General features: G+C 46.7%; 1 protein-coding gene across 1 annotated transcript in view; it reads left to right on the forward strand.

The window, feature by feature from the left end:
- LOC148506439 (uncharacterized) overlaps positions 1–13,206 on the forward strand; it is a 127,842-nt gene extending 114,636 nt beyond the window's left edge. The window contains 4 exon segments of the mRNA XM_088446744.1: positions 2,348–2,426; positions 2,543–2,640; positions 4,612–4,714; positions 11,675–13,206. Coding sequence (XP_088302870.1) covers positions 2,348–2,426; positions 2,543–2,640; positions 4,612–4,714; positions 11,675–12,630 — 1,236 coding nt within the window. The 3' untranslated portion in view covers positions 12,631–13,206.
- The last annotated feature ends 12,885 nt before the right edge of the window (positions 13,207–26,091 follow it).

The following is a 26,091-nucleotide window of genomic DNA, read 5'->3' on the forward strand; positions in this document are numbered from 1 at the left end:
AAAATTTATTCCATACGTCACAACATCATATCCAACCAGTCCCCCAGCTCTCAACTTCCTCCTTTCCCGGATCACTCCTCCCCATCCATTTTACAGACTGTGACATCCTTCTCCCATTTATCTGGAGAGGAAGTCATGGCCCTCATCCGGACACTGTGGACCACCCTCTCCTGCTGCAAATCCTTCACTCCCTTGGTCTATGCGATACTGCCCTCCCCTGGCTATCCTCCTACCTCTCTGACCGATCCTTCTCTGTTTCCTCTCATGACTCCCCTCCCCCCCCCCCAACCTTTTTCAGTCGGTGTCCCCCAGGGTTCTGTCCTTCGACCTCCCCTATTCTCCCTCTATACGTCCTCTCTAGGTGAACTCATCAGCTCTTTTGACCTCCATTATCATCTCTATGCTGATGATACTCAGATCTACCTTTCCTCACCTGAACTCTCCCCTTCTCTTCTGACTCGTATCTCCAGCTGTCTCCCTGCCATCTCTTCCTGGATGTCCCAGCGATTTCTTAAATATGTCTAAGACAGAGCTGATCGTCTTCCCACCCTCCACCATAACCTCACTTCCCACTATTTCTTTATCTATTGATGGCACAACTATCTCATCTAGCCCCAAATTGCGCTGTCATGGAGTTATCCTGGACTCATCCCTCTCCTTCAAACCACATATGCAGAACCTCCTGTCGTTTTCATCTCAAAAATATTTCCAAGATCAGACCCTATCTCACCCAGGATGCTACTAAAACCCTCATATACTCACTGGTCATCTCAAGATTGGACTACTGTAACCTTCTCCTATCTGGCCTCCCAAAATCCCATCTCTCTCCTCTCCAGTCTGTACTCAATGCTCGGCTCATCTTCCTCTCCTAACGCTCAACATCTACCTCCCCTCTCCTACAAGCCCTCCACTGGCTCCCCTTAATTTTTCAGAACCCAGTTCAAAGTTCTCACCCTCACTTACAAAGCCCTATCCCAATCTTCTCCCACTTATATATCTGATCTAATCTCCCTTCACTCTCCTGTCCTCCCTCTTCGTTCCACTAATGCATGCCGCCTTTCATGCCAACTGGATACTTCCTCTCACTGTCGCCTCCAAGATTTTGCCCGTGCTGCTCCGCACCTTTGGAACTTTCTCCCTCTCCCCATCAGACTCTCCACCTCTCTACAATCATTCAAACGGGTTCTCAAGACTTCTTTAAAGCCTTCCAGCTCTCATCCTAACTTGCTGCTATATGTTCCTTCCTCCCCATCTACCCCATCTGTGTCTCACCTGTTTGTCTGCCCTTACCCTTTAGAATGTAAGCTCTTATGAGCAGGGCCCTCTATCCTCTTGTGCTTCTCCCTACTTTACTTTCATCTTCTTCTTACTCCCCACTAGGGCACCTGACACTTGGTTGCCTATGCTCTGCTGCTTATGTGGGTGTTATGGTTGCTAATGTAGCAATGTATATTATCCATGTCCTTGTCCTGCATTATATTGTATTGTACTGTAAGTCTTTGGTCACGTAATTGTTTATATATTTTGTAAGGCGCTGCGGAACAGTTGTGCCGCCATATAAATAAATAATGATGATAATTATAATCCCTATATCCTCCTATTACTCATCCTTATATTCTGTTATTACTCATCCCTATATCCTCCTATTACTCATCTCTATATCCTCCTATTACTCATCCTTATATTCTGTTATTACTCATCCCTATGTCCTCCTATTACTCATCCCTATATCCTCCACTTGTCCCTATATCCTCCTACTACTCATCATCCCAATATCCTCCCATTACTCATCATCCCAATATCCTCCCATTACTCATCATCCCAATATCCTCCTATTACTCATCATCCCTATATCCTCCCATTACTCATCATCCCAATATCCTCCTATTACTCATCATCCCAGGATCCTCTTATTACTCATCATCCCAATATCCTCCTATTACTCATCATCCCAGGATCCTCTTATTACTCATCCCAAACTCCTCCTGTTACTCATCATCCCAATATCCTCCCATTACTCATCATCCCAATATCCTCCCATTACTCATCATCCCAATATCCTCCCATTACTCATCATCCCAATATCCTCCTATTACTCATCATCCCAGGATCCTCTTATTACTCATCATCCCAATATCCTCCTATTACTCATCATCCCAGGATCCTCTTATTACTCATCCCAAACTCCTCCTGTTACTCATCATCCCAATATCCTCCTGTTACTCATCTATATATCCTATTACTCATTATACCAATACCCTCCTGATACTCATCCCAATATTACTCATCCTTATATCTTCCTAATACTCATCCATACAGACAGGAGAGCTGAGCTGGACCATTGGAGGAGTGGGAGTATATTGAGGAACACAGGGGTCTGTACAAGGACGTGATGATGGAGAATCACCGGCCCCTCACATCACTGGGTAAGAGGAGACTGTCATTTATTGTAATGGGGAGAGCAGCTATGGGGCCACCTATATACACATCATCTGATAATCACATATATACAGTGTAATCAGTCACTGTGTGTCTCCTACAGATGGGGCCAGTAACAGGAATACCCCAGAGAGATGTCCCCATCCTCTTTATTCCCAGGATGATACAGAGGAGGATGATGACATCCCACAGGATTATCAGGTAGGTGGAATTGGGGACCTCCTGCCACCGTAACGCTACATGATTGGGTAAATTCTAAACAGACGTTGCTGTAACCGGTCTTTGAAATGGTGCTTAGTGACATAATATAAAAAGATACCACAGCAAATAAAAAAAGAGCACTTCGAAAAATCAGGGATCTAAGGGCCTAAGTCATAGATGGACTATGTACCAATGTTAACGCAGTCGAGTGTTTATTGGTGATCTATGCGTGCCTCTGATTCTCAACGCGCAAGTGTCAATTTCCAATACTGTCGTCGCTCACAGTGAGGGTTTATTCGCAAAATGTTTGACAGGCATGGATCCTTTTTGGGCAGAAACGGAGGAGGGGGGGTGTCGACAGAATCTCAGACATTGTTGCGACCATTTTCGGGGGAACAGCAGTGCCCTCCTTGGTGAGTAGCGGCTTACTGCTGGCTATCCCTCCCCCCCCCATTCTCTGTACACTTGTGGAGTCATGGACACTGACCTTAGCCAGGGCAAGAGAGGAGGCCTGCGTTCCCTATGACGTTAGCCTGGGGTTATTTGTGATCTGGAATATTGCAGGCCTTGGCCATCAAGGGATTTCTGTGGCAGTCACTTCAGAGAAGAGTAGCAATGGTGTTTGTATTGTCTCCATGTCTGCCTAATAGTGGATTGTGAAGACCAATGTCTTTAGGACTTGTTATGTAAACTTATCGGGCCTGATGATTATCGAAAAATCTTCTCGAGATCCTCAGAGACACCCTTTGATCTGTCATTGCATGCAATGACCAACCTGCGTTTTTGGTAGTGTATACTTTGATTTATGTTTCTTATATAGGCAGGGCCTTTACCTCACAGCCCCTCTACACCTTCGGATCCTCCCCCAGTGGCACCCCCCCACCCAGCAGCTGCAGAGAAGAGAAGCCAATGGTACATCAAGCACTGCCAGTGGTGTATACCGTAGAACTGTAGAGGAGCAGCCATTTGGGAAACGTAAAGACAGCAGGGCCCCGTTCCCCCACTGTGTCCAGATTATGCATACTGATTTTCTGGTATAGCAATATGCATATGTCAATAATGGTCATATTCGTGCAGAAGGTTAATTCGATATATTGTACAAGGCCCAATCTGCTCTATTTCTTTCTCGGGCTGGCTCTCATGTCAGAGCAGCAGCCCCCATCCCCATACCTCCGGGAGTCTACAAGTGTGTAGCAGTAATATCGATGTTAATAATTTGTATATGATAAATCCTTGTCGATCAAAAAATCCTATATAGTTTAAAGTGTTTAACGTTCAACTTCATCCATTTGAAAACAAAATGCCATATTTATGGAAAAAAAAAAGTATATATATATATCATATATAAATAAAAATAAACAAATTAAATGATAATAATAAAAAAAAAATGTATATATACATTTTTTTTTATTATTATTATTTAATTTATTTATTTTTATTTTTATATATATATATATATATATATATATATAATTTTATTTTTTTTATAAAATTCATGTTGGATAAAGATTTTGCTCTACTTAAATCCTAATAAAAATAAATAAAAAAAACCTGACAATTTCTAAGTGAGTATTGGAAAAAATATTAGCCATTTAAGTGGTAAGGATGATATAAATGCAGAAATTAAAAAAATATATATATTAAATGACTCACAATTTTTCTTGCCCCACCTTGTATTGTAGACGTCATAGCGCAGTTTTACGCCCATGTAAAAAAACAGCGCGGGAAACCAAATGCTTTCATATAGGTCACAAAAATCCAAAGTGACTTCTGATATATTTAATAATTTACAGTAGGTTCTGCATTATTATAAGTTCTCATTGATTGCACACATGTTTTGCAGGAGATTATACATACATTATTGACATCACTATGTATTATATAGATATTATTTACAGCAGAGTCACAGAAAAAAAATGTAATTCATGAAAATGGGTCCGTATTAAGCATAGTATTTTGTGGGTTATTTAGGTTGAAGATTTGATTGATATTAAGGTTGAAGTTATAGAGGAAGAAGAGGAGATAGGTGATCTGCAGTGTAAGGAGGAGGAAATCCCTACAGATATCAGCACAGGTGAGTAATAATCACTAAGTACAGAACAGTCACATATTCTCCTTGTTCTGTCACTACAGCACTCTCTTATCCTACACCTTCCTCTGTCACTACAGCACTCTCTTATCCTACACCCTCCTCTGTCACTACAGCACTCTCTTATCCTACACCCTCCTCTGTCACTACAGCACTCTCTTATCCTACACCCTCCTCTGTCACTGCAGCCATCTCTTATCCTACACCCTCCTCTGTCACTACAGCCATCTCTTATCCTACACCCTCCTCTGTCACTACAGCAATCTCTTATCTTACACCCTCCTCTGTCACTACAGCCATCTCTTATCCTATACCCTCCTCTGTCACTACAGCACTCTCTTATCCTACACCCTCCTCTGTCACTACAGCACTCTCTTATCCTATACCCCCTTCTGTCACTACAGCCATCTCTTATCCTACACCCTCCTCTGTCACTACAGCCATCTCTTATCCTACACCTTCCTCTGTCACTACAGCCATCTCTTATCCTACACCCTCCTCTGTCACTACAGCAATCTCTTATCCTACACCCTCCTCTGTCACTACAGCACTCTCTTATCCTACACCCTCCTCTGTCACTACAGCCATCTCTTATCCTACACCCTCCTCTGTCACTACAGCCATCTCTTATCCTATACCCTCCTCTGTCACTACAGCACTCTCTTATCCTACACCCTCCTCTGTCACTACAGCACTCTCTTATCCTATACCCCCTTCTGTCACTACAGCCATCTCTTATCCTACACCCTCCTCTGTCACTACAGCCATCTCTTATCCTACACCTTCCTCTGTCACTACAGCCATCTCTTATCCTACACCCTCCTCTGTCACTACAGCCATCTCTTATCCTACACCCTCCTCTGTCACTACAGCCATCTCTTATCCTACACCCTCCTCTGTCACTACAGCACTCTCTTATCCTACACCCTCCTCTGTCACTACAGCAATCTCTTTTCTACTTCAGGGTCCATAGGGTATCCACAGGATACCTTGGGGTATAGGTGTGACGTCAGTCATCGGGCACCATAGAGTTAAGCTTTCAGCCTCCCAGGATGCACTAGGGTCCCCCTCCTATACCCCGCCCCCGAGCCAAGGCACCTCTGTTTAGTTTGGTGCCCGGCCAGAGTCGGGTGCACCTGTTGGAGTGGGGGCTAAGAAGAGCCCCTGAAGTTTTCCTGCATGCAGCTGTGGCTGCACATCTGGATGTACAGCATGGACAGTCAGTCCTGACGTCCATGCTGTCTTCCCTACACTCCCGCCGGTACCAGAACGCCGGTACCGATCCAGGGATACTGGTGAGCATCTGGGGTCACAGCTAGCGGTGACCCCAGATGTTCCGGACCATGGCGACAGCAAGGTAAGCAGCGGGGTCCCGCGGTGGGTCCCCGCTGTTACATGGTCCAAAGTCCCCAGGCAGGGGGCTCCCTGGGGACTGGCTGCAGCGTGGAGCCAGGTATATAACCTGCGCTTCCACTACCCCCCTGGGACAGCGGACCGCAGCAGAGCGGTAGCGATGCGGCGTCCCGGGGGTTAAATGCATGCCAGGGGAGCGCGCCTTCCCTGTCTCACAGCCGGCGCCTCCCCCGCTGCACACAGCCCTCTCTGCACTGTGCTGACTGGCCCTGTGTCAGCGCTCCTCCCCCAGGCCGGCCTTCTCTCTGCTCCTCGGCGGCCATCTTCCTGAACGCATGGTGAACGCTGCTGGAAGCCTGGACGGAGGCATCGTGGTCTGGGTCCCCCCGCATACCTCTCCTCCACTGTGGTCAGGTCTGTGTATGCAGCGCTGTGTCCTACCAGACTCTGTGTCTGCGTAGTTGATTGATCAGCGCTGGTTAGTGCAGGAATTGATTTTCTTTGCATTGTATGTGACTGTGCTAGCGCTGCTGCCTGTATCTTCTATTCTGACTGTCAGCTTTATTACTGTCCCTGTTCTTTCTGCTAAGCCCTTGCGGTGCGGTGCTGCAGGGTGGTCTCTCGCCTCTTTAAAAAACAATTGGTGAGAGGGGTCACATACTTTGTACCATCATGTCTGAAAGTGATTTTCCTCTCCGGCTACAGTGTACTACGTGTAAAGTACCTTTAGCGGAGGGGGAGGGTAGCGCGGAGGGCCTCTGCCGGCAGTGTTTGTCAATGGCGCTGCCTATTACGGTTACAGGAGCCGCCCTGGGCTTGTTTCGCTCAGGCGCTTACAACCTTAGTGGGCCAGTTAGCTCCGCAGCCCGCGTTTACGCAGATGGGTTTGTCCCAGCAGTCAGTGGTGTCGTCACCCATGCAGGGTTTCCCAAGACAATTGGTGGTACCCCGCAGTCTCCCTATTTCCCCTCTCCCGGTTTCTCAGGAGCGGGCGTGGGTTAACTCCCTGACGAGTTCTGTACAGCACTTGTCGGATGTGTTGCAGGGGGAGGCTGTGATGCGGCCACATAAACGGCCGTTGGCGTCTCTGTCGGCTCCTTATGAGGATGACAAAGGGACGTCTGATGATGGGGAGATTCTGGATCCTTACGATCAGGAACCTCTCCATACTAAGGACGCTGACGCTAGGTCCAAGGTGTATATTCCTGGACTTATTCGGGCAGTCCGCACAGCCTTGGTGATTGAGGACGAAGTTCCCCCAGCGGCTAAATCCAAGTATGCCTTTTTTAAGGATGTGAAGGGTGACGCCACAGTCTTTCCTCTTTCGGGTCAGTTGGTGGACCATTTAGAGGAGGCGTGGAAACAGCCTGGCAAGCGATACCAGCCGCAGAGGCGCCTGGCGGTGGCTTATCTGTTCGCCAATAATTATTTTGCTAAGTGGGAATCCCCTCCACAGGTGGATTCTCATGTGACACGTCTTGTCCGTAGTGCCACATTGCCGATGCCATCCATGTCCTCCCTTAAGGATGCTACGGACCGCAAGGTGGAGATCTGCCTGAAGTCCGCTTATTCCCTTGCGGGGGGGGCAGTGCGGCCGGCTATGGCCATTTGCTGGGTTGCCAGAGCGATGGAGCGCTAGGCGGATTCATTGGAGGCGTCCTTTGATTACGACTGTCCGGCCGATCAGGTGGAGTTGATTGGTAATCTCCGTGATTCGGCCACTTATATCAACGAGGCGGCCTTAGACATTAGTACCCTGGTGTCTCTAATTTCTTCAGCAGCGGTGGCTGCTCGTCGCACCTTGTGGTTGCGATCCTGGAAGGCGGACGCTGATTCCAAAAAGGGTTTGGAGGCGTTGCCCTTTAACGGAAAAGTTCTCTTCGGTCCAGATCTGGACAAGATTGTGGCCACGCTGGCGGCAGCCAAATCGGCATGTCTCCCGTCGGCCGCTGCTCCTTCTGGTTCAGGACCATCGTCCTTTCGGTCTTATAGGGCCCAGGGCAGGACCAAACCACAGTCTTTTCCCCGACAGGCTGGTCCCAAGAAATCGGCCAAGCCCCGGAAGCAGGCATGGAGTACCAGACGTCCAGCCCCCTAAGCCAGATGACAAGCCTGCGGCCTGACGGTCCGGGCCTCCCTTTGGGGGATCCCAAAGTGGGAGGCCGCCTGCTGCAGTTCGCCCAGTGTTGGTCGGTCACCACGACAGACACTTGGGTTCTTGAGGTGGTCTCCCACGGGTACGCCCTCTCTTTCCGGCACAGACCCCCGGCTCGCTTCTTCACCACGGGTCTCCCATCAGACCGGAACAAGGCCACGGAGCTGCGGAAGGTCTTGCACACTATGCTCCAGGCTGGAGTTATAGTGCCTGTTCCATTCTCCCAGAGGGGCCAGGGTTTCTATTCCAATCTCTTTTTGGTGCAGAAACCCAATGGGTCGTATCGTCCGATTCTCAACCTCAAAGCTCTCAACAAGTCTTTGCGGTTGCCGAAGTTTCGGATGGAGACCCTACGGTCCATCATTCTGGCGCTGGAACCTGGGGACTACATGGTGTCATTGGACATACAGGACGCTTACCTGCATGTCCCTATTCTTTTGCGCCATCAACAGTTCCTCAGGTTTGCAATCCGCAGCGACCACTTTGTTTCGGGCGTTACCTTTTGGCCTGGCGACATCATCGCGTGTGTACACCAAGGTGATGGCGGCTTCTCTGCGGCTGCAGGGAGTCCGCATGTTGCCGTACTTGGACGACCTTTTATTAGTGGCAGGATCTCTGGAGCTCCTTCTGCGCCACTTGGACCTGACCATTGTGCTACTGCAACGGCACGGCTGGTTAATAAACTGGCAGAAGTCCACTCTGATCCCGTCTCGGCGGATTCTGCACCTCGGAGCCTTATTGGACTCTGGACAGCAAAGGATCTTTGTGACGGGGGAAAAGATCTCTGCTTTACAGTCGAGGGTGCGCAGTTGTCTGCACAGCCGCCGGGTGTCTCTACACTCAGCGATGAGGTTACTGGGCTCCATGGTGTCGGTGTTCGACATGGTGGAATATGCCCAGTTTCACTCAAGACCTCTGCAGCACCTGATCCTGTCCAAGTGGAACGGGCTTCCTCAGTCTCTAAAGTCCCAGACGATGGTGCTCACCCCGGAGGTTCGCCTGTCCCTTGCCTGGTGGTTACAGACGACCCATCTCAGCAAGGGACGTCCGTTCTGGGTACCAAATTGGGTCCTGTTGACAACGGACGCCAGTCTTTGGGGCTGGGGAGCAGTTTCGGGTCCACACTTGTTCCAGGGCAGGTGGACTCCGACAGAAGCGGAGCTTCCAATAAATATCTTGGAACTCCGTGCGGTCTTCAATGCCCTCCAGCAGGCACATCGGGCTCTGCAGGGTCGCCCAGTACAGGTCCAGTCGAACAACGCTACCACCGTGGCCTACTTAAACCGGCAAGGAGGAACCCGAAGTCGGGCGGCTCTCGTAGAGGTGTCTCGGATCCTGGTATGGGCGGAGCGCAATCTTCCGGCCATATCAGCTGTCTTCATCCCGGGAGTGCTAAATTGGGAGGCGGACTTTCTAAGTCGCCAGGACGTTCATCCGGGGGAATGGTCCCTGCACCCGGACGTTTTCAACTACTGGTGGACAAGTGGGGTCTTCCAGAGATCGACCTCATGGCGTCCCGACACAACAACAAGTTGCCGGTGTACGGGTCTCGCACAAGAGACGAAGAGGCGTCTCTGATGGATGCTCTGTCCTTCCGGTGGACGTTCCGGTTCGCTTACCTGCTTCCTCCGGTTTCCCTTCTTCCGCGGGTAATCCGGAAATTCAAACAGGAAGGAGGGACGCTCCTGTTGATAGCTCCCGCGTGGCCCAGACGGCACTGGTTCTCAGACCTTCAGGGTCTGTCCGTGGACAGTCCTCTGCGGTTGCCGCTATGACCGGACCTTCTGTCGCAGGGTCCTTGTCTTCACCCGGACCTGACTCTGCTGTCTTTGACGGCGTGGCTGTTGAGACAGCCATGTTGAGGTCCAGGGGGTTTTCCAGCTCTGTAGTGCGTACCATGTTACGAGCTCGGAAACCGTCTTCCGCGAGAATATACCATCGCGTGTGGCATACGTTCTTCCAGTGGTGTCGACCGAGAGGTTATGCACCGCGGGAGTTTCGTCTGTCTCGGATACTCGCCTTCCTACAAGCGGGACTAGACCATGGGCTTCGCCTTGCTTCTTTGAAGGTACAGGTTTCGGCCCTGTCTGTCTGGTTTCACCGTAGGATTGCTGCAATCCCCGATGTGCGCACCTTTATGCAAGGTGTTCTACGCATTCAGCCGTCCTTTGTTCCACCTGTGGCGCCTTGGGATTTGGCTGTGGTCCTGAGGGCTCTCCAGGGACCGCCGTTTGAACCACTGGGCTCAGTGGATCTTAAATGGCTAACAGCTAAGACTGTTTTCCTTCTGGCCATCACTTCGGCCAGACGTGTTTCTGATTTAGGGGCTCTTTCTTGTAGACCCCCTTTCTTGATGTTTCCCAGTTTCATGTTAACGAGGAAATAGTTGTTCCGGCCTTTAACTCACCTGGCCTTTCAGTGAGTGAGGCCACTTTGGATGTTGTGCGGGCCTTAAGGACTTATGTTGACCGCACTTCTTCGTTTAGGAAGTCGGAAGCCTTGTTTGTCCCCTATGGCTTCCGTAAAAAAGGTTGGCCTGCTTCAAAGCAAACTTTGGCAGCCTGGATCCGTATGGCTATTTCTGAAGCTTATCTTCATGAAGGTCTGCCGGTTCCTCCTTCTTTGAAGGCTCATTCCACTAGGTCTGTGGGTCCTTCGTGGGCAGCTCGACGTGGTGCCTCTGCAGTCCAGATCTGCAAGGCTGCTACGTGGTCCTCTGTCCATACCTTCGTGAGGTATTACAGGTTTGACACCTTCGCCTCTCAGGATGCTTCCTTCGGGCGGCGGATTCTCCTTTCAGCACAGGAGCGTCCCCACCCTTAAAGGATACTGCTTTGGGACATCCCCAAGGTATCCTGTGGATACCCTATGGACCCTGAAGTAGGAAATATGAGATATGGTAAGAACTTACCTTTGTTATCTGTATTTCTACGAAGTCCATAGGGTTCCACAGGACTCCCGCCCTGTCGCACCTGTGCTGCAGATGGGCTTTGTCCTGGTCACCGTTTTTTCCGTCTCCCTCTGGTGAGAGTGTGATTCTTGTGTGTATCCAGATCTTCTTCTTTCTCTCTCTTCCTTCTCCTCCTCCGGCCTATGGCTTGGTAACTAACTGAGGTGCCTTGGCTCGGGGGCGGGGCATAGGAGAGGGACCCTAGTGCATCCTGGGAGGCTGAAAGCTTAACTCTATGGTGCCCGATGACTGACGTCACACCTATACCCCAAGGTATCCTGTGGAACCCTATGGACTTCGTAGAAATAGAGATAACAAAGGTAAGTTCTTACCATATCTCATATTATCCTACACCGTCCTCACTGCCCCTCACATCATGTCACTGTGTATTACCAGCCCAGAGATCTGACCAGTCTCCTCCCCACACTCTCTGGTGTATCTGGTGTATCAAGTGAAATAGATTACATAAATGTACTTTTATTCCCAGCAGATGGACCCAGCAGCAGGAACTCCTCAGAAGAACATCTCGTTGTTTCGCCAGAATGTAAAGTAGAAGATAAAGACATCTCACAAGATTCTCCAGGAGATAATATCATTACCCTAACTATACATCCAGTACTTCACAGCGCATTTATAATATCCGAGGAATGTTCTTCTGATAAATCAGATATTGCCCCACGTAGGGGTAAAGTTTTTCCCTGTTCTGAATGTGGTAAATGTTTTGCCCATAATTCGAATCTCGTTACTCACCAGAGAATACACACAGGTGAGAAGCCATTTCCATGTTCCGATTGTGGCAAAGGCTTTAAACAGAAATCTGATCTCGTGAGACATCAGCGCATTCACTCCGGCCAAAAGCCGTTCCCGTGTTCGCACTGCGGGAAGAGCTTCACCCAGAAATCAGATCTTATAAAACATCAGATAATCCACACCGGACAGAAGCCGTTTCCGTGTACTGAGTGCGGGAAAAGTTTCACTCGCAAATCGGTGCTGCTTAGGCATCAGAGAATTCACACGGTGGAGACGCCGTTCCTTTGCTCGGAATGCGGGAAATACTTTGTACAGAAGTCCGATCTAGTTTATCACCTGAGGATTCACATGGGTGAAAAGCCATTTTCATGCTATGAGTGTGGGAAGTGTTTCACCCAGAAGTCCGATCTGGTTATACACCAGCGGATCCACACCGGCGAGAAGCCGTTCACCTGTTCCGATTGTGGGAAATGTTTTACACACAAAACAATGCTGATTAACCATCAGAAAATCCACACGGGGGAAAGGCCCTTTCTGTGTACCGAATGCGACAAATGTTTTGTCCAAAAATCAAATCTAGTTTATCATCAAAGAATCCACACCGGTGAGAAGCCTTTTCCGTGTTCGGATTGCGGGAGATGTTTCACGCAGAAATCCGACCTGGTAAGACATCTGAGGGTTCACAAAGATTAGAGACCGTTTCCACGTTCTGATTTCGGGAAAGATTTCGAACTCTATTGAACACTGAAATATTCTCTCACTACAAAAAAACTATAATAAATACAAAAGAAGACTGTATAAAAATGTAACCTAAAACAAATACATTTGTAAAGGCAAAATAAAATATAAAAAAAACAGAAAGGTACTGTATATCTTTACAATGTATGCAAATAAGTGTACAATTACATCACTCTGCATAATAAATACATCATGCAGATTTATGGTAGTGTAGAAATATTTATAATAATAATTATTTTGTAGCACATTTTAGTTACTTAGTTTGTATATGTGCTATAGATGGTTAGTACCTTTAGAGGTTAGTAGAATGTACAGTGTGTTATTTTCCATGTTTGATCGATTTGTTCACACTTATGCGAGGATGTTAGTTAAAAATACAAACACCAGCATTCAAAGGGTTAACACATAGTGCCCTAGCCTGAAAAGGGCTAATACAGACCAGCTATGACAGGGTTAGTATGGTTAAGCAATAAAAAAAAATACGGATGTGTTAATGTAACGAGGACAAAATGTATTAAATTTTAGATTTAACCTCTTAGTTTGCTTATTCCTCTACAGAAGATTCATCTACAGAAACATGGGTAAAAAATTGTTGTTTTTTTGTGTATTGAAAGTGCAAAAATGTGAAGTAAATGCAAATGTGTGTTTTGTTTTTTTCACAAATCTCACCAAGAAATACTCTGGGGTCAATCCAATCAGGTGCGAATTGCAAGTAGCGAGTCTGTTTCTTGAAACTCGTGGACTTTGCATCAAAGTGCGCTCCTGAGAAGTGTATGAAAAAGTGGGAAGATCATCCTGGAACCCCCAAAATGGATAATTTTGTTAGCCGGACCCTACAGAAAGTTGTGGGCATTAGGAAGGTACTATAGATTTTTAAATGGTGTCAAATGGTTGATTGATTTTATTTTATTTTTTTATTTTTTTTTAGATGCAAGAAAATTCTAAAAAAAAAATTTAACTTTTTTCGTTTACTCAAACTAATTAAATGGAAAAAAAAAAATCTTAAAAAAATTAAAACAATTATTTTTCAAATAAAAATTATTGTAGTGAAATGCTTTGATCAAATCATGACAAAATCCCCTTTGTTTTATTTGCTGCACACACATAAATTTGCAGTATATTATTGTTAGCGCCGATAGCAAAAGTTTTTCTGTTTTGTATACATTTTATGGCATTAATATTGCCATGCTGCTGGTACCATGTATGATATGGGTAAAACCGAGCGCTGGCATATTTCTTTTCAGTTAAATTTGGGGTGCCTAAACTAACAAAGTTTATTTTGGGGTAATTTGAGGGCTTTTTTTATTTTATTTTTTTTACCACAAATCAGTACATGTAATTATTGGACTAAGGGCCGTATTCAATTAGCGGCGATAAGCGCTTTTCGGCAAAAAAAAAAGTTTTCACCGAAGACTTCTTTTCGCCAGGTGAAAACTTCTCCTCGTATTCAATTCCAAAGACTTTTCGCCGGTGCGAAAAGTCTGCGCATAAGAACCAGTGAAAAAGATTTGCCTATGAAAGCAGGCGAAAAAAAGCGCAGAATTGGGGTTTTGGGGTGGAAAGTTGCAGGAACCCCCCTGCAGCCCTGGAACACTCCCCCAAAGGTAAACTGCTTAAAAAAAAAAGACTTTAGATCACCCCAAAAAAAGTGCTTTAGTTTTGGGGGTGAAAAAGTCCAAAGTTGGGGGACAAATTTAAAAACTAGCGACATAGACTACAGGGGGTCCCCCAAGTATGCCCCAGGTGTTTTTTGATTGCAGGTGGATTTTTAAAGATTTTTAAAAGTTCACTTTAGCAACTTTAGAATATGCTAGCACCCATTTTCAGGTACCCCAAATTTGCAGGGGGTACTTATTTTCTCTAATAAGAACCTTCTAAATGCTATTTTGCACCACTTATGCAAAGACGCAAAATAGCAGCTATTGAAACCATTTAAGTACCCCAAATACCATTAGCAGGGCTATTTGGGGGTATCCATAGTGATTCCCCATGTCAGTGCACCTTTTGCGGGGTGTCAGGCTGATTTCCCCAAATCTGACAGCACTTTTCGCTCATTTGCTTTTCACCGGGTCCCGTTTTCGCATTGAATACGGGGATAACCAGCGACGAGCGTGATACTTTTCCGCAATGAAATCCAGCATTGACGTCGAAAACCTCGGCAGAGGGACTTTTCGCATCTAATTGAATATGCCCCTAAGTAAGCTCATTGGAAACTTCCAATTGCCTAATTAGTCATTGGGGGGTGTCCAAGGGGTTCAGCACAGTGTCCCGACAATTTAACCTTAAAATAAAGATTTTGCTTCCCATCTCTCACCCTCAGGGACGTGTGAATTGAAAGTAGCAAATTCAGGCTGACTGATCAGTGCGAGTTGCCAATTGGTTTGCAAAATGAATTCGCTATGAAAATAGCACCTCGGAATTCGCACCTATTTGGATTGACCCCTCTGTGTTTATGGCTACGGCTTTAGTTCAATTTACCAAATAAGCAAAAAACTGAGTTCTGGTTTTCACAATAATGTCTACTTATGACAATGGATGTGGTATGTTAGGTCGGCAGTTCTTATGTCATTAAGCATCAGGTCGGTATGCGGCATCTCTACACTGATGACATGTTGACATGATCAAATGCCTACCTAATATCTCTGATGGCCCAGTAGTCACTTACCTGGTTTTGGCAGCAGTTTCATCCCAGCGCCCATGTGACCGGTACCGCTGTGTAGTGCCTAGGAGGCAGCAACGTCACTGCCTTTCTAGCACCAGTGTTTGTCTGGAATAGCACCCTCCAGCGTGGACAGTCACCTCAGCCACCTGGAGCGTTTTCGGGACTCTCCAGACCCACCCCTTTGTAGTGATGTCACATGTGCAGGGCCCAGCCAGGGCGCATTATGGCCCTGTTTAGGTGCGATGACCTACTTAATCAGTCTGCTGAATCCAGTGATGCCAAATGTAAACCAATCCAGATCTCAACAGCAAATTGGAGTTCTGCAGAGTGATAGTAGGCACAGTGCAATATAAGCTGGGAGAACTAAGGGCTCCATCCAATTAGGTGCGAATTGCGAGTAGCGAGTTTGTTTCTTTAACCTCGCACACTTCACCACGAAGCGCGCTCCCGAGAATTCTCCAATCCAATTAAAAGTGCCTATTCGCACTACTCGCAGCGGAGGGGTGCGAATTGACTGCCAAATGAGATTTGCGAGAAATGCATGAAAATGTGGGGAGACCATGTCGGACCACCCAAAATGGATAATTTCGTTAGCAAGACTGTATAGACGGCGGTTTGTGGCCATTAGGAAGTTACTGTAGGTTTTGAAATGGTGTCAAATGGCTGATTTGTGCTTTTTTTTTTTTTCTTTTAATGTAGAAAATTATAAAAAACAAACTCTTTTCGTTTAATCTCAAACTAATTAAACGAAAAATGCAAAAAAATACTAGGAAAAAGGGTGATTTTGGGGTACTTTGAGGGCACCTTGAAAAAAAAAAATTATACAATTTTTTTAGTTGAAAATTAATTGTTTTTAATTAAATTTGGGGTGCCTAAACTAACGAAAAAAGTTGATTTTGAGGTATTTTTTTTTTAACCTCAAAAAATTACATGTAATTATTAGACTAAATAAGCTAATTAGAAACTTCCAGTTGCCTAATTGGTCATTAGGGGGGTGTCCAAGGGGTTCAGCACAGTGTCCCCCACATTTTAACCTTAAAATAAAATAAAGATTTTCCTTTCCACCTCTCGCCCTCCGGGACGTGCGAGTGGAAACTTGTGAATTCAGTCTGACTGATCAGTGTGAGTTGCTAATTGGATTGCAAAGTGAATTCGCAATGAGAATTCAAAGTGAAAATCGCAACTCGCACCTAATAGGATTGACCCCTTAGAGGGGAAACAGAATGATAATCAATAGATGGTCTTAGAGCATAACAGAACAAATAGATCCATGTAAGGAAACACAATAAGAAACCAGTACAAGCAATAGAGCGCTAGGAAGCGGACCGGCCGTGTATCACTGGCCAGGGGCTATCCCATAACAGGAAGCGGAGCGCTGATCAGTACAGCTGGTCCATGTGCTGCAGCTCTGTCACTGACCCCGCCGGAGTGACAGGACACATGGACCAATCGTGACACAAGAAGGCTAACAACTAAATATAGTACATAAATCATGGCACTAAGGACGCCTCTATCACATGCAGTAATGATGTGATACCTGCATTTAGTGCATCACCACTGAGGGTGTAAGTCGGTAATGAGTTCATGTTACAAGTGGGTTCAATCTAAAAGATCCCAGATGGGTGGATTCCCAGAAATGATACTTAAACAAACAAAATGAATATAAAAGTGTCAATTTAATATACTTAGCTACAATTGTCGATTCATTCAGTAGATACAGCGATCACATCAGCAAATCCAGGAGCCCTTCTCTCAGCATCTAGAGACTGGATTATTTTCAAACGGGATCTCCTGGCACTTCTGCAGTCAGTCTGGTTCCAGGAATAAGGCTACTTCCACACTGACACAGTACAGCTAATATAGGCATTTTAAAAGGTATAAAGGTCATCTTTCGCAATACACACAAATATCAACAGACAGTAGAGGGCACTGTTGCCTCAATTATGAATATAGGAATTGAGTACATTTATGGTGTGTAGTTGAAGGTAAAACTATGTTGACACAGGCTTAAGTATATATTGTCTCATAACAATACATTTGTAAATGCTAACTAGTTAGCATTCTAAAACATACTGACATATATTGGACTATGGGCCTGATTCAGAGACGGACGCTCTGACCAGAGCGCTCGCTCTGAATCAGGGCCCTCCTCCATTAAAATGGAGCGTCCTCCTGGACGCTCGTATAGCTGTGGGTCACCACCCACAGCATATACGAGCGTCCAAAAAGATGGTCGCGATGGTCAAGACCATCGGACTTGCGACGGAGACCCTGCGGTAGGGTCTCCCTGCCACAAGCCCTGGAGTGATTTGGGCTCTATCAGGGCCAAAATCACTCCCACTGACATCACTAGTGATGTCAGTGGGGCCGGCTTCAGACGGTAGGCGTTCCCATGGGAACACCTCCGTCTGGCAGGCACGCCCACCAAAGGGGGCGTGCTGTCAGTCACCATCGACAGCACGCCCCCTTTGGTGCGAGACCCGGAGCGACAGCTTGGCTGTCGCAGTCCGGGTCTCACGCATGCGCACGACGGAGCTCCCTCCGTCGTGCGCATGCGCAGTGGGGAACATCGACCCACTTGCGAGCGTACTGCCGCTTGCGAGTGGGTCTGAATGACCCCCTATGTCACAATCTGTATATGTTGCAAAACCAACTGAGAGCACTGAACATCAAAATGGCTTGAAAACTCCATTTTGGTTACTTCTGATACAGTTCATAAACCTGCAAATTTAAACACAAAAATAGATACATGGAAAGATGAATAAAGCATAGGGACTATTTTACTGTATATAAATGATGAATAGCCAATACACAAAGCAATTTTAAAAATCTACATTTGTTTTTACCTTTAAATACTTCTACTGTGAACTACAAGTCGGCCTTTTCACTGTGGTTGGCAACCGAAGGCCCAAACTACTTTCTTTTACTTCCCTTTATTCTAGATCTGCAGGATTAGGAGAAATCTGATGAAAAACTACCAGAAGCATCCATATAATACTCTCCTAAGGTCTGTCCCATCTCCAACATGCAGAGGCCTTAGCCGGAGGACCACTCTGTGTCGGGAAGGGCTAAGTATATACAGCGGGGAGAGAGTGGACTAAAGCTGGCCACACACTAGACCAACTTTCATCCAATCATCCAACTAGTTGATTGGTTGGAATGAAAATCTGGTAATGTATGGGAGTAAATGATAATCAGCAATTTGCTCCTAAATGCCAGAAAACATGAAAATTGTCGTTCAGACAATTTTGTTAAATGTTTGACCTAAACAATTTGTCCATACAACACTTTTTGTTCATTTTACAGCATTTGGGAGCAAATTGCTGATTGTCAGTTACTCCCATACATTACCAGATTTTCATTCCAACCAATCAACTAGTTGGCTGGTTGGATGTAAGTTGGTCTAGTGTGTGGCCAGCTTTAGGCAACCCTGCTTATACCAGGCCTGATACACTAGTAATACATTAGTGGGATAGCCTTTCGGTAGAGGCCAACATGGTAGGGGTAGACATAATACAACTGTCCTAAATCTGGAAAAAGCTAAGGAGCAAATAGGATCAGAGGTCTTTAGGAATATAAATGGTTCTTATCTGCCACCATGTTCCATTGGTCTGTAAGGAACATACAAAGCTAAGAGCAGCACATCCCCTCGCTGTCTTCCATAATTGTCCCCTGTCAGTCTCTGCATGGCTGGTCACCAGTGTGGTGCCATAGTGGCGGGGTCAGGGCAGAACAAGGGTGGCGTGCACCTGGTAATAAAATAAAGCATTCCCTGCTCATCCAAAAATATGCCAGAGACCATTTTAAAGTTGTGTTGTACGTAGTAACTAAACATGACACACGGTGCTGCTCCGATGCAAGGACAGTGCACTGGGGCCCTAACACATAGTAATACACCGAGCCCTATATTCTAGGGGCCTAACTATCGCCTGACATTTCTTGAGCGAGTCGCTATGTCTGATAGTGACTCTGGTGCGGCTGTTCTGTGTCCATGCTGGTCATTGGGAGAACCAACTTCAATACAAGAATAAAAACAGAAACATGGCGACTTCATCCCGGGAGAACACCGTAAAGTGCAGTCCTAGGTAAGAAGGGAAGAGGTAGGACCAAGAGCTAACAATCAGCCCGCTGTATATACTCACAGAACCAGAGATTCATCCAAACACACTGAGGGTGACTGGGACCCAGAGTTTTTCTACAAATATTATCTTCTTAATATAGCATAATCATTGTCCCTTGATTTTCAAAAATGTATGAGTAGCAGACTGTCGATACCACAGCGCCAGCTGGTCCATTTGCTGGTGTAACAGTCGATCAGGGAAACACTCCAGGGTGGCTGCAGGGTTTAGCGTTGCCGAACCCTGACCAACATTGATAGTGGATGGTCTATTTCGAGCAGACCAACACCCAACCCTTATTTTTCTTTTTACATTTTAGACTTTATTTTTTTGCAAAGTAGGGAGGGGGTTGCGAGAAAAAAAATAGGGAATAGGGAGCCTAGTGGCAGATAGAACAATGGGAGAGGATACTTGGAAGAAGAGCTCCCTCTCCAGTAACAATCGGAGAATAGGGGAGCCTCAAGTAGTATGGTGGGGACAAGACACCATCTATAGAAAGTTTTCAAAAACGCTTATTTCTTCTTCAGGGTTCATAGGGCTCCACAGGGAGACCTTGGGGTGTGGGTGGTGGTTGAGAACCGGGTACCACGCAGTTAAAGCTTTCAGCTCCCAGGATGCATCGATCCATCCCCCTATAACCCGCCCCCTAGCCAGAGGCACCTCAGTTTCGTCGGTGCCCGGCCGGAGTCGGGTTACCATTACGCAGTGGGCTGCTTAGGCAGCCCAAGTAGCTTATATTTTATGATTTGTTTATTTTATATTTTCCTGCTGAGCGCGCAGCAGCAGACCGTCCACAGGACATCTGCGCTGCCGCTCCATCACCCCTCCGGACAACGCCAGCTTCGGCTGGGGATTTCGGCGGGCATCCCAGGGTCCACGCTAGCCAGCCCTGCGGACGGACCCAGACTGCAGCCCGGACGCAAGGGGACAGGTAATGCGGGTCATCGTTCGCGGTGACCCACAATTTGGCAGTCATACCTCCGGTCTCAGGGGACAGACCGGAGGCGATGAGAGTGAACACAGGCTTTGACCAAAGTGATCCACTAGACCACCAGGGTACATATGGGCCTGGAATCTAGCATGCCGGTGGGTAAACAATCAGCATGGGGAGGTCAGCTTCCCATTAAAGTGGCCCCTCCCCTCAGCTGAGGGCGCCATTCCACTGAGGTCTCGCTTGCCTGAACTGCTCTCCTCCTCAAACCACGCCCCCTTAGAGGTCTCCGGCGGCCATTTTCTTCAGGCTCAGCCACAACTCTCGCAGGGATACACAGGGTCCGGTCCCCCTACATATCTCTCCCTGGAGTCAGGTTATATAGCTCTATAGCCTACCATATGTTGAGTCTCTGACCATGGAATCTGTGTAGTTGATTGTAGTGCCCTTCTGCAGTTATATGGTATTTCTGCATTGTATGTGACTTATGCTAGCGCTGCTTGTGTGTTTATTTCTCTATACTGTCAGCAGGGGTTAAAGTGGGCCGGAACGGGCGGAACTGTGTTCCGTCACTTCTGTTTCAAGACGGAACAAGTTCCGCCTCCTCCAACCCACCTTAGCCCGGCGCCGCTGGAGGGCTCCATTTGCCGGGTGCCCGCTGAGATTTTGTCACCAGCGGGCGCCCGGCTCCCTCCCCGCTGCGCCAGCGGCAGCCGAAGGCTGGAGCTCACTCATGAGCTCTGGCTTCCAGCTCCATTCCCCCCACGGGCACTATGGGAGAGATGTCATGACGTCTCTCTCATAGTTCAGAGGACTCGGAGCAGCCAGGCGGACCGGAGGCACGCAGGAGCGGAGCTTACGGTAAGTATTGTTTTGGGGTTTTTTTTGTGTAAGCGACACTATAGGGGCATTACTACTGGGGGTATTACACAGGGGGCACTACTACTACTGAGGGCATTACACAGGGGGTATTACATGGGACATGGGGTATTACTACTGAGGGCATTACACTGGGGGCACTACTATGGGGGCATTACTATAATGGGCACCACTCCTGGGGGCACTGCATCAGGGGCACCACTACAATGTGCATTGCATTTGCATAAAGGGCACTACTTCTGTGGGCAATATGTGTAAGAGGAACTACTGCTGTGGGCATTATGTGTAAGGGGCACTACTGTTGTGGCTGTTGTATGAGGGGCACTACTACTGTGGGAATTGTGTATAAGGGGCACAAATGTGGGCATTGTGTAAAAGGGGCACTGCTGGGTGTCATACATGAATAAGGGACACTACTATGTGGTGTAATGTGAATCGGGTGAATCAAGGTTGTGCTACTGTGTGGTGTAATTTGAATTGGGAATACTATTGTGTGACCACGCCCTTCTTTTGAGACCATGCCCCCTTTAAAAAAAAAAAAAAAGAGTGCAAAGGGGGAGTGGGAGTTCCACCACTACTCTAGGACCACTTAAAGCACTGACTGTCAGTATATATCTTTCCCTTTTTTTCCTGACTTTGCCCTAACATACAGGTGTATTCAGGGTTTTTCCAGTGCCTCACATCTCTACAATAAATGTAGAGCTGGGCTGAAGACTCTTTTCCCTCAGATGTTTCTAGGGATCAGATGTCTTTCGTTGCTCAAATACAAGATCCAGTTTCTTATATTGGAGAAGCGACATTGGATGCCAGTCTCCTAACCTCCAGAGTCTCAGCCACGGCAGTGTCTGCCCGCCGTACCCTGTGGCTACGCTCATGGAAGGCGGATTCGGACTCCAAGAAAGGCCTAGAAGTGTTACCCTACAATGGGGAGATCTTGTTTGGCCCAGACCTTGACAACATTGTAACCACGTTGGCGGCATCAAAACCTGCATTACTGCCTTCAGCAGCTACTACTGCACAGCCTCGGACTGCATCTTTTAGGTCCTTTTCGTCCTCAAGGAAAACCTAAAGCTCAGTCCTTTCCTAGGCAGTCGGCTTCCACTGGGGCCGCCAAGCCCAGGACCAAGCAGGCCTGGACCACCAGATGCCCTGCTTCAATATCTGAGGATAAGCCCTCAGCCTGACTGGACAGGCCTCCCTCTGGGGGATCCCAGAGTGGGAGGCTGACTTCTTCAGTTTGTCCAGTGCTGGTGTCAAACCACCACGACTGCTTGGGTAAGAGAAGTGGCTTGGGGGTGGGGTATAGAGGGATGGACCGATGTATCCTGGGAGCTGAAAGCTTTAGCTGCATGGTGCCCGGTCCTCAACCACCTACACTTTAAGGTCTACCTGTGGACCCTATGGACTTCAAAGAAAGAGAGTTAACAAAGGTAAGTTTTACCATAACTATCATTTTTAGTTCAAAATATGTTTATTGGGTTTTAGTAACAGGGAAAGGACAAACAGCTAAGGCCTAGGTCGAAGACAAAGTAAAAGTATCCTTGAAATCCGAAGAGTCCTTAAAGTAGAGCCAACTAAACGTAGTGTCTCTAAAAACCTCATATTTACCACCAGATGTAAATATATCATCCATGTCCATGAAAAAATATCTATTTTAGCCAACCAGTCTGATACAGAAAGAGACGAGGAAGGCCAGTCAGCTGGAATAACTGCCTTGGCTGCATTATTCAAATAGTGCAATAGGGAATTCTTATATATATATATATATATATATATATATATATATGTATATATATACAGTATGTGTCCACCACGTTCGCCCAACATGAACCCAAATGAGCATTTACGGGACATGGTGGAGAGCTCCATTTGCACCCAAGATCCTGCACCTATAAATTTCAGGGAGCTGTGGGAAGCTATCCAGATGGCAGGAGCCAGCATCTCTCCGGAGGTCTTCCATCCACTTATGTAATCAATGCACATCCAGTTGCACTTCGCCGGGCTATAGGGGGTCCTAGGTGATACTAGGCATCTATCCCATGACTTTTGGCACTTCAGTGTAATGCTGGGTACACACGGGACGATCTGTTCAGCGAACGATAACGCTGAACGATCTCCCTTAAAATTCCTGGTGTGCTGGATGAACGATATTGTTCATCCACACACCACAAAATATCATCAACAACCAATGATCGTCTTCCCATAAGGAAAATTAACAATATCCCCACTGCTTCCACATTTCATTGCTTAAACCTCTAATAATTAATCATTTCCATTCGGCATTCCCAAGTCACCTCAGGTACAAACCAAAAGAGGAGTTGACTATGAGGTTAAGAAAATTGTGGATTCCCATTGTCCTCAAGGTCAACTTCAGTGTTTAATTGACTGGAGGAGCTATGGTCCTGAGGAAAGAGTTTAAATTAAATCCACTGATATTCATGTCCCTGCAATCATCTATAAATACCATCAAAACTTTCCTTTAAAACCATAGAGGTGTCCAGGGGCCACCCATAGGTGTGGGGGTACTGTACTGCAGTAAGAGATTCTAGACCATCTTACTGCACCCTGCACAGCCAGTTCATTGGCTGACGTGTCTCCACTGGCCAGTCTTCTCAAGGGGCATCTGTGGTGTCAATCCAGTATCTGTGTGATAGCGTTTCCCCTGTAGCCGGCAAGGCATGTGCGCTACCATCTTGCTTTGGTCAGTTGACTCAATATTCATTCAATCCCTGAGGAACTAGTTTCCTCATGACCTGTGCAATAAATGGCTGTCCAGAGCGCCCTATGTAATCCCGTTACTTGCACTTGCTCATTGCCAGGACAACTTGTATCTTACTCTTTCCTGGTTCCATCATCAGTGTCCCTGTAGTCTTTGGCTCCCAGCTGAGAGTACAGCACATGGGGTAAATTTACTAAAGTGAGAGTTTTTAGAAGCGGAGATGTTGCCCATAGCAACAAATCAGAATCTAGCTACAATATTCTAGAAGGTGAAAGATAAATGTTAAGTAGTGAGAAATCTGATGTTAAACTATCCACATGTAGACTCCACTTTGCAATAAGATGGTCTGTAACTATAAAGTATTCATAACTTCAAAATATTGAATATTGTAGAGAAAGGTTTCTGCAGACCTTCAAGTCAGGCTTGCCTACCTCCCGATTTGGTCGGGAGCCTCCCGAATATAAGGTGGAGCTCCCGACCTCCCGGAAAGGCAGGCAAGCCTCCTAGTTGCCACCTGCCCCCCCCCCTGTCTACCTACTAGAAACCCCCGCAGCGGGGAGCCCGATGACGTGATTCGCCATGAATCGCATCATCGTGGCTCTGCCCCCTGCTTCACAATGCCTTTATTTTCGGCATTGTGAGGAGGGAACAGGGCCAAGATGACGCGGTCATGTGGCCCTGCCTCCAAATCGGACCCATTGCCCGGCCACGCCCCCCGCTCTATACAGGCATTCAGCTCCCTCCCGGAAGGAGGGAGCTGAATGTCGGAAAGTATGCTTCAAGTTTCAGAGCCTTGGAATGTGCAGATGGTCAAAATGTTCAGACAGATAGTGTTTTATGAATAGACTATGTATTCTCACCTCCAATGTAAGCTAAACTCCTTTCCTGAGATAGATAAGGAATAATAAGGAATAAGGGGTGATTTATGTGTTCTCAGTAATAACGTTTCAGGGACAAGTAAATGTATGTACCTTCTGATACTTGTACATGTCACACTTTGAGACCATCCTTTGCACACCTACAGTATAAAATCTTCTTTCTAACACAACATAGACATATCGGGTGTGCACACCAGACTTGCCGACAATGTGGCTGCCTCGATACACGAATCGCGTCATTAGCTCCCCCCCGAATTGACCAATGCTACAAGGTGGGGGGTTGAAGCCAAGGGGGGGGGGGGGAGAGGGGGTTAATTACCAGAAAAGATGTGTTGACCATTTGAGCCTGTCAGTCAATCTTTTTGTGCCTGTCAACCTATTGCCTGTTGGCCATCTTGTGTCGACCTATTGACTGTCGACCTCTTCATTGTCGATCTTTTATATCAGACCCTATACCCATGTGCACCAGTCACAGACTTTTTTTGTTATCAATGAAGATTAGATATTATTAATAATACACCATCTTATATTTTGAGGGGGTTAGTATACTTCAAACTATATTTAATACATTTTCCAGTGCGGTGGGCTCACTTTCTATACCCAATTCGACCATAGGGTGCTCAGATGGCCGATTATTGGCTGATCTGCAACCAATGGGAGCTGAGGCTGCTGTCGGAAATGAAGGGACCGACATTAAAGATATCTGCATGCTGTCCCTCCTTCATACATTGGGACGATACTTAATATTTGCGAGTACCCCCTGAAAAAGCAAATATTTAATGATATATTGGCTCCTAAATAACTATACTGTTTACATAAAGATGGCCAGAGTGTCACTGCTCTAGTAATAATGACGGTTACAGGATTATAAAAAAATATATATATTTATCCCTTTAAATACTATGGTAAAGCTGAAGGCTGGAGGATGAGAGAATTTTTTTGTCTTCATGTTCTACATGTAGAATAGTTCTGAATATGGTCGCCTCTCCCCTGTATAAGGACAAGTGCTTCAGTACATGCAGAGTCAATCTCTTATCCTAGTGTTCCATTGAAAATTAAGGTGTTGCATTTGTGATAATTCAGGTGGAACGCACAGCCAGGAAGTCAGGTGGACCGCACAAACAGGAAGTCAGGTGGTACGTACAACAGGAAGTCAGGTGGAACGCACAACCAGAAGGTCGGGTGGACCGCACAACCAGGAAGTCAGGTGGAACGCACATCCAGGAAGT

This window comes from Taudactylus pleione, unplaced genomic scaffold (assembly GCF_031769625.1).
Source record: "Taudactylus pleione unplaced genomic scaffold, aTauple2 ptg000404l, whole genome shotgun sequence".
Taxonomy (NCBI): domain Eukaryota; kingdom Metazoa; phylum Chordata; class Amphibia; order Anura; family Myobatrachidae; genus Taudactylus; species Taudactylus pleione.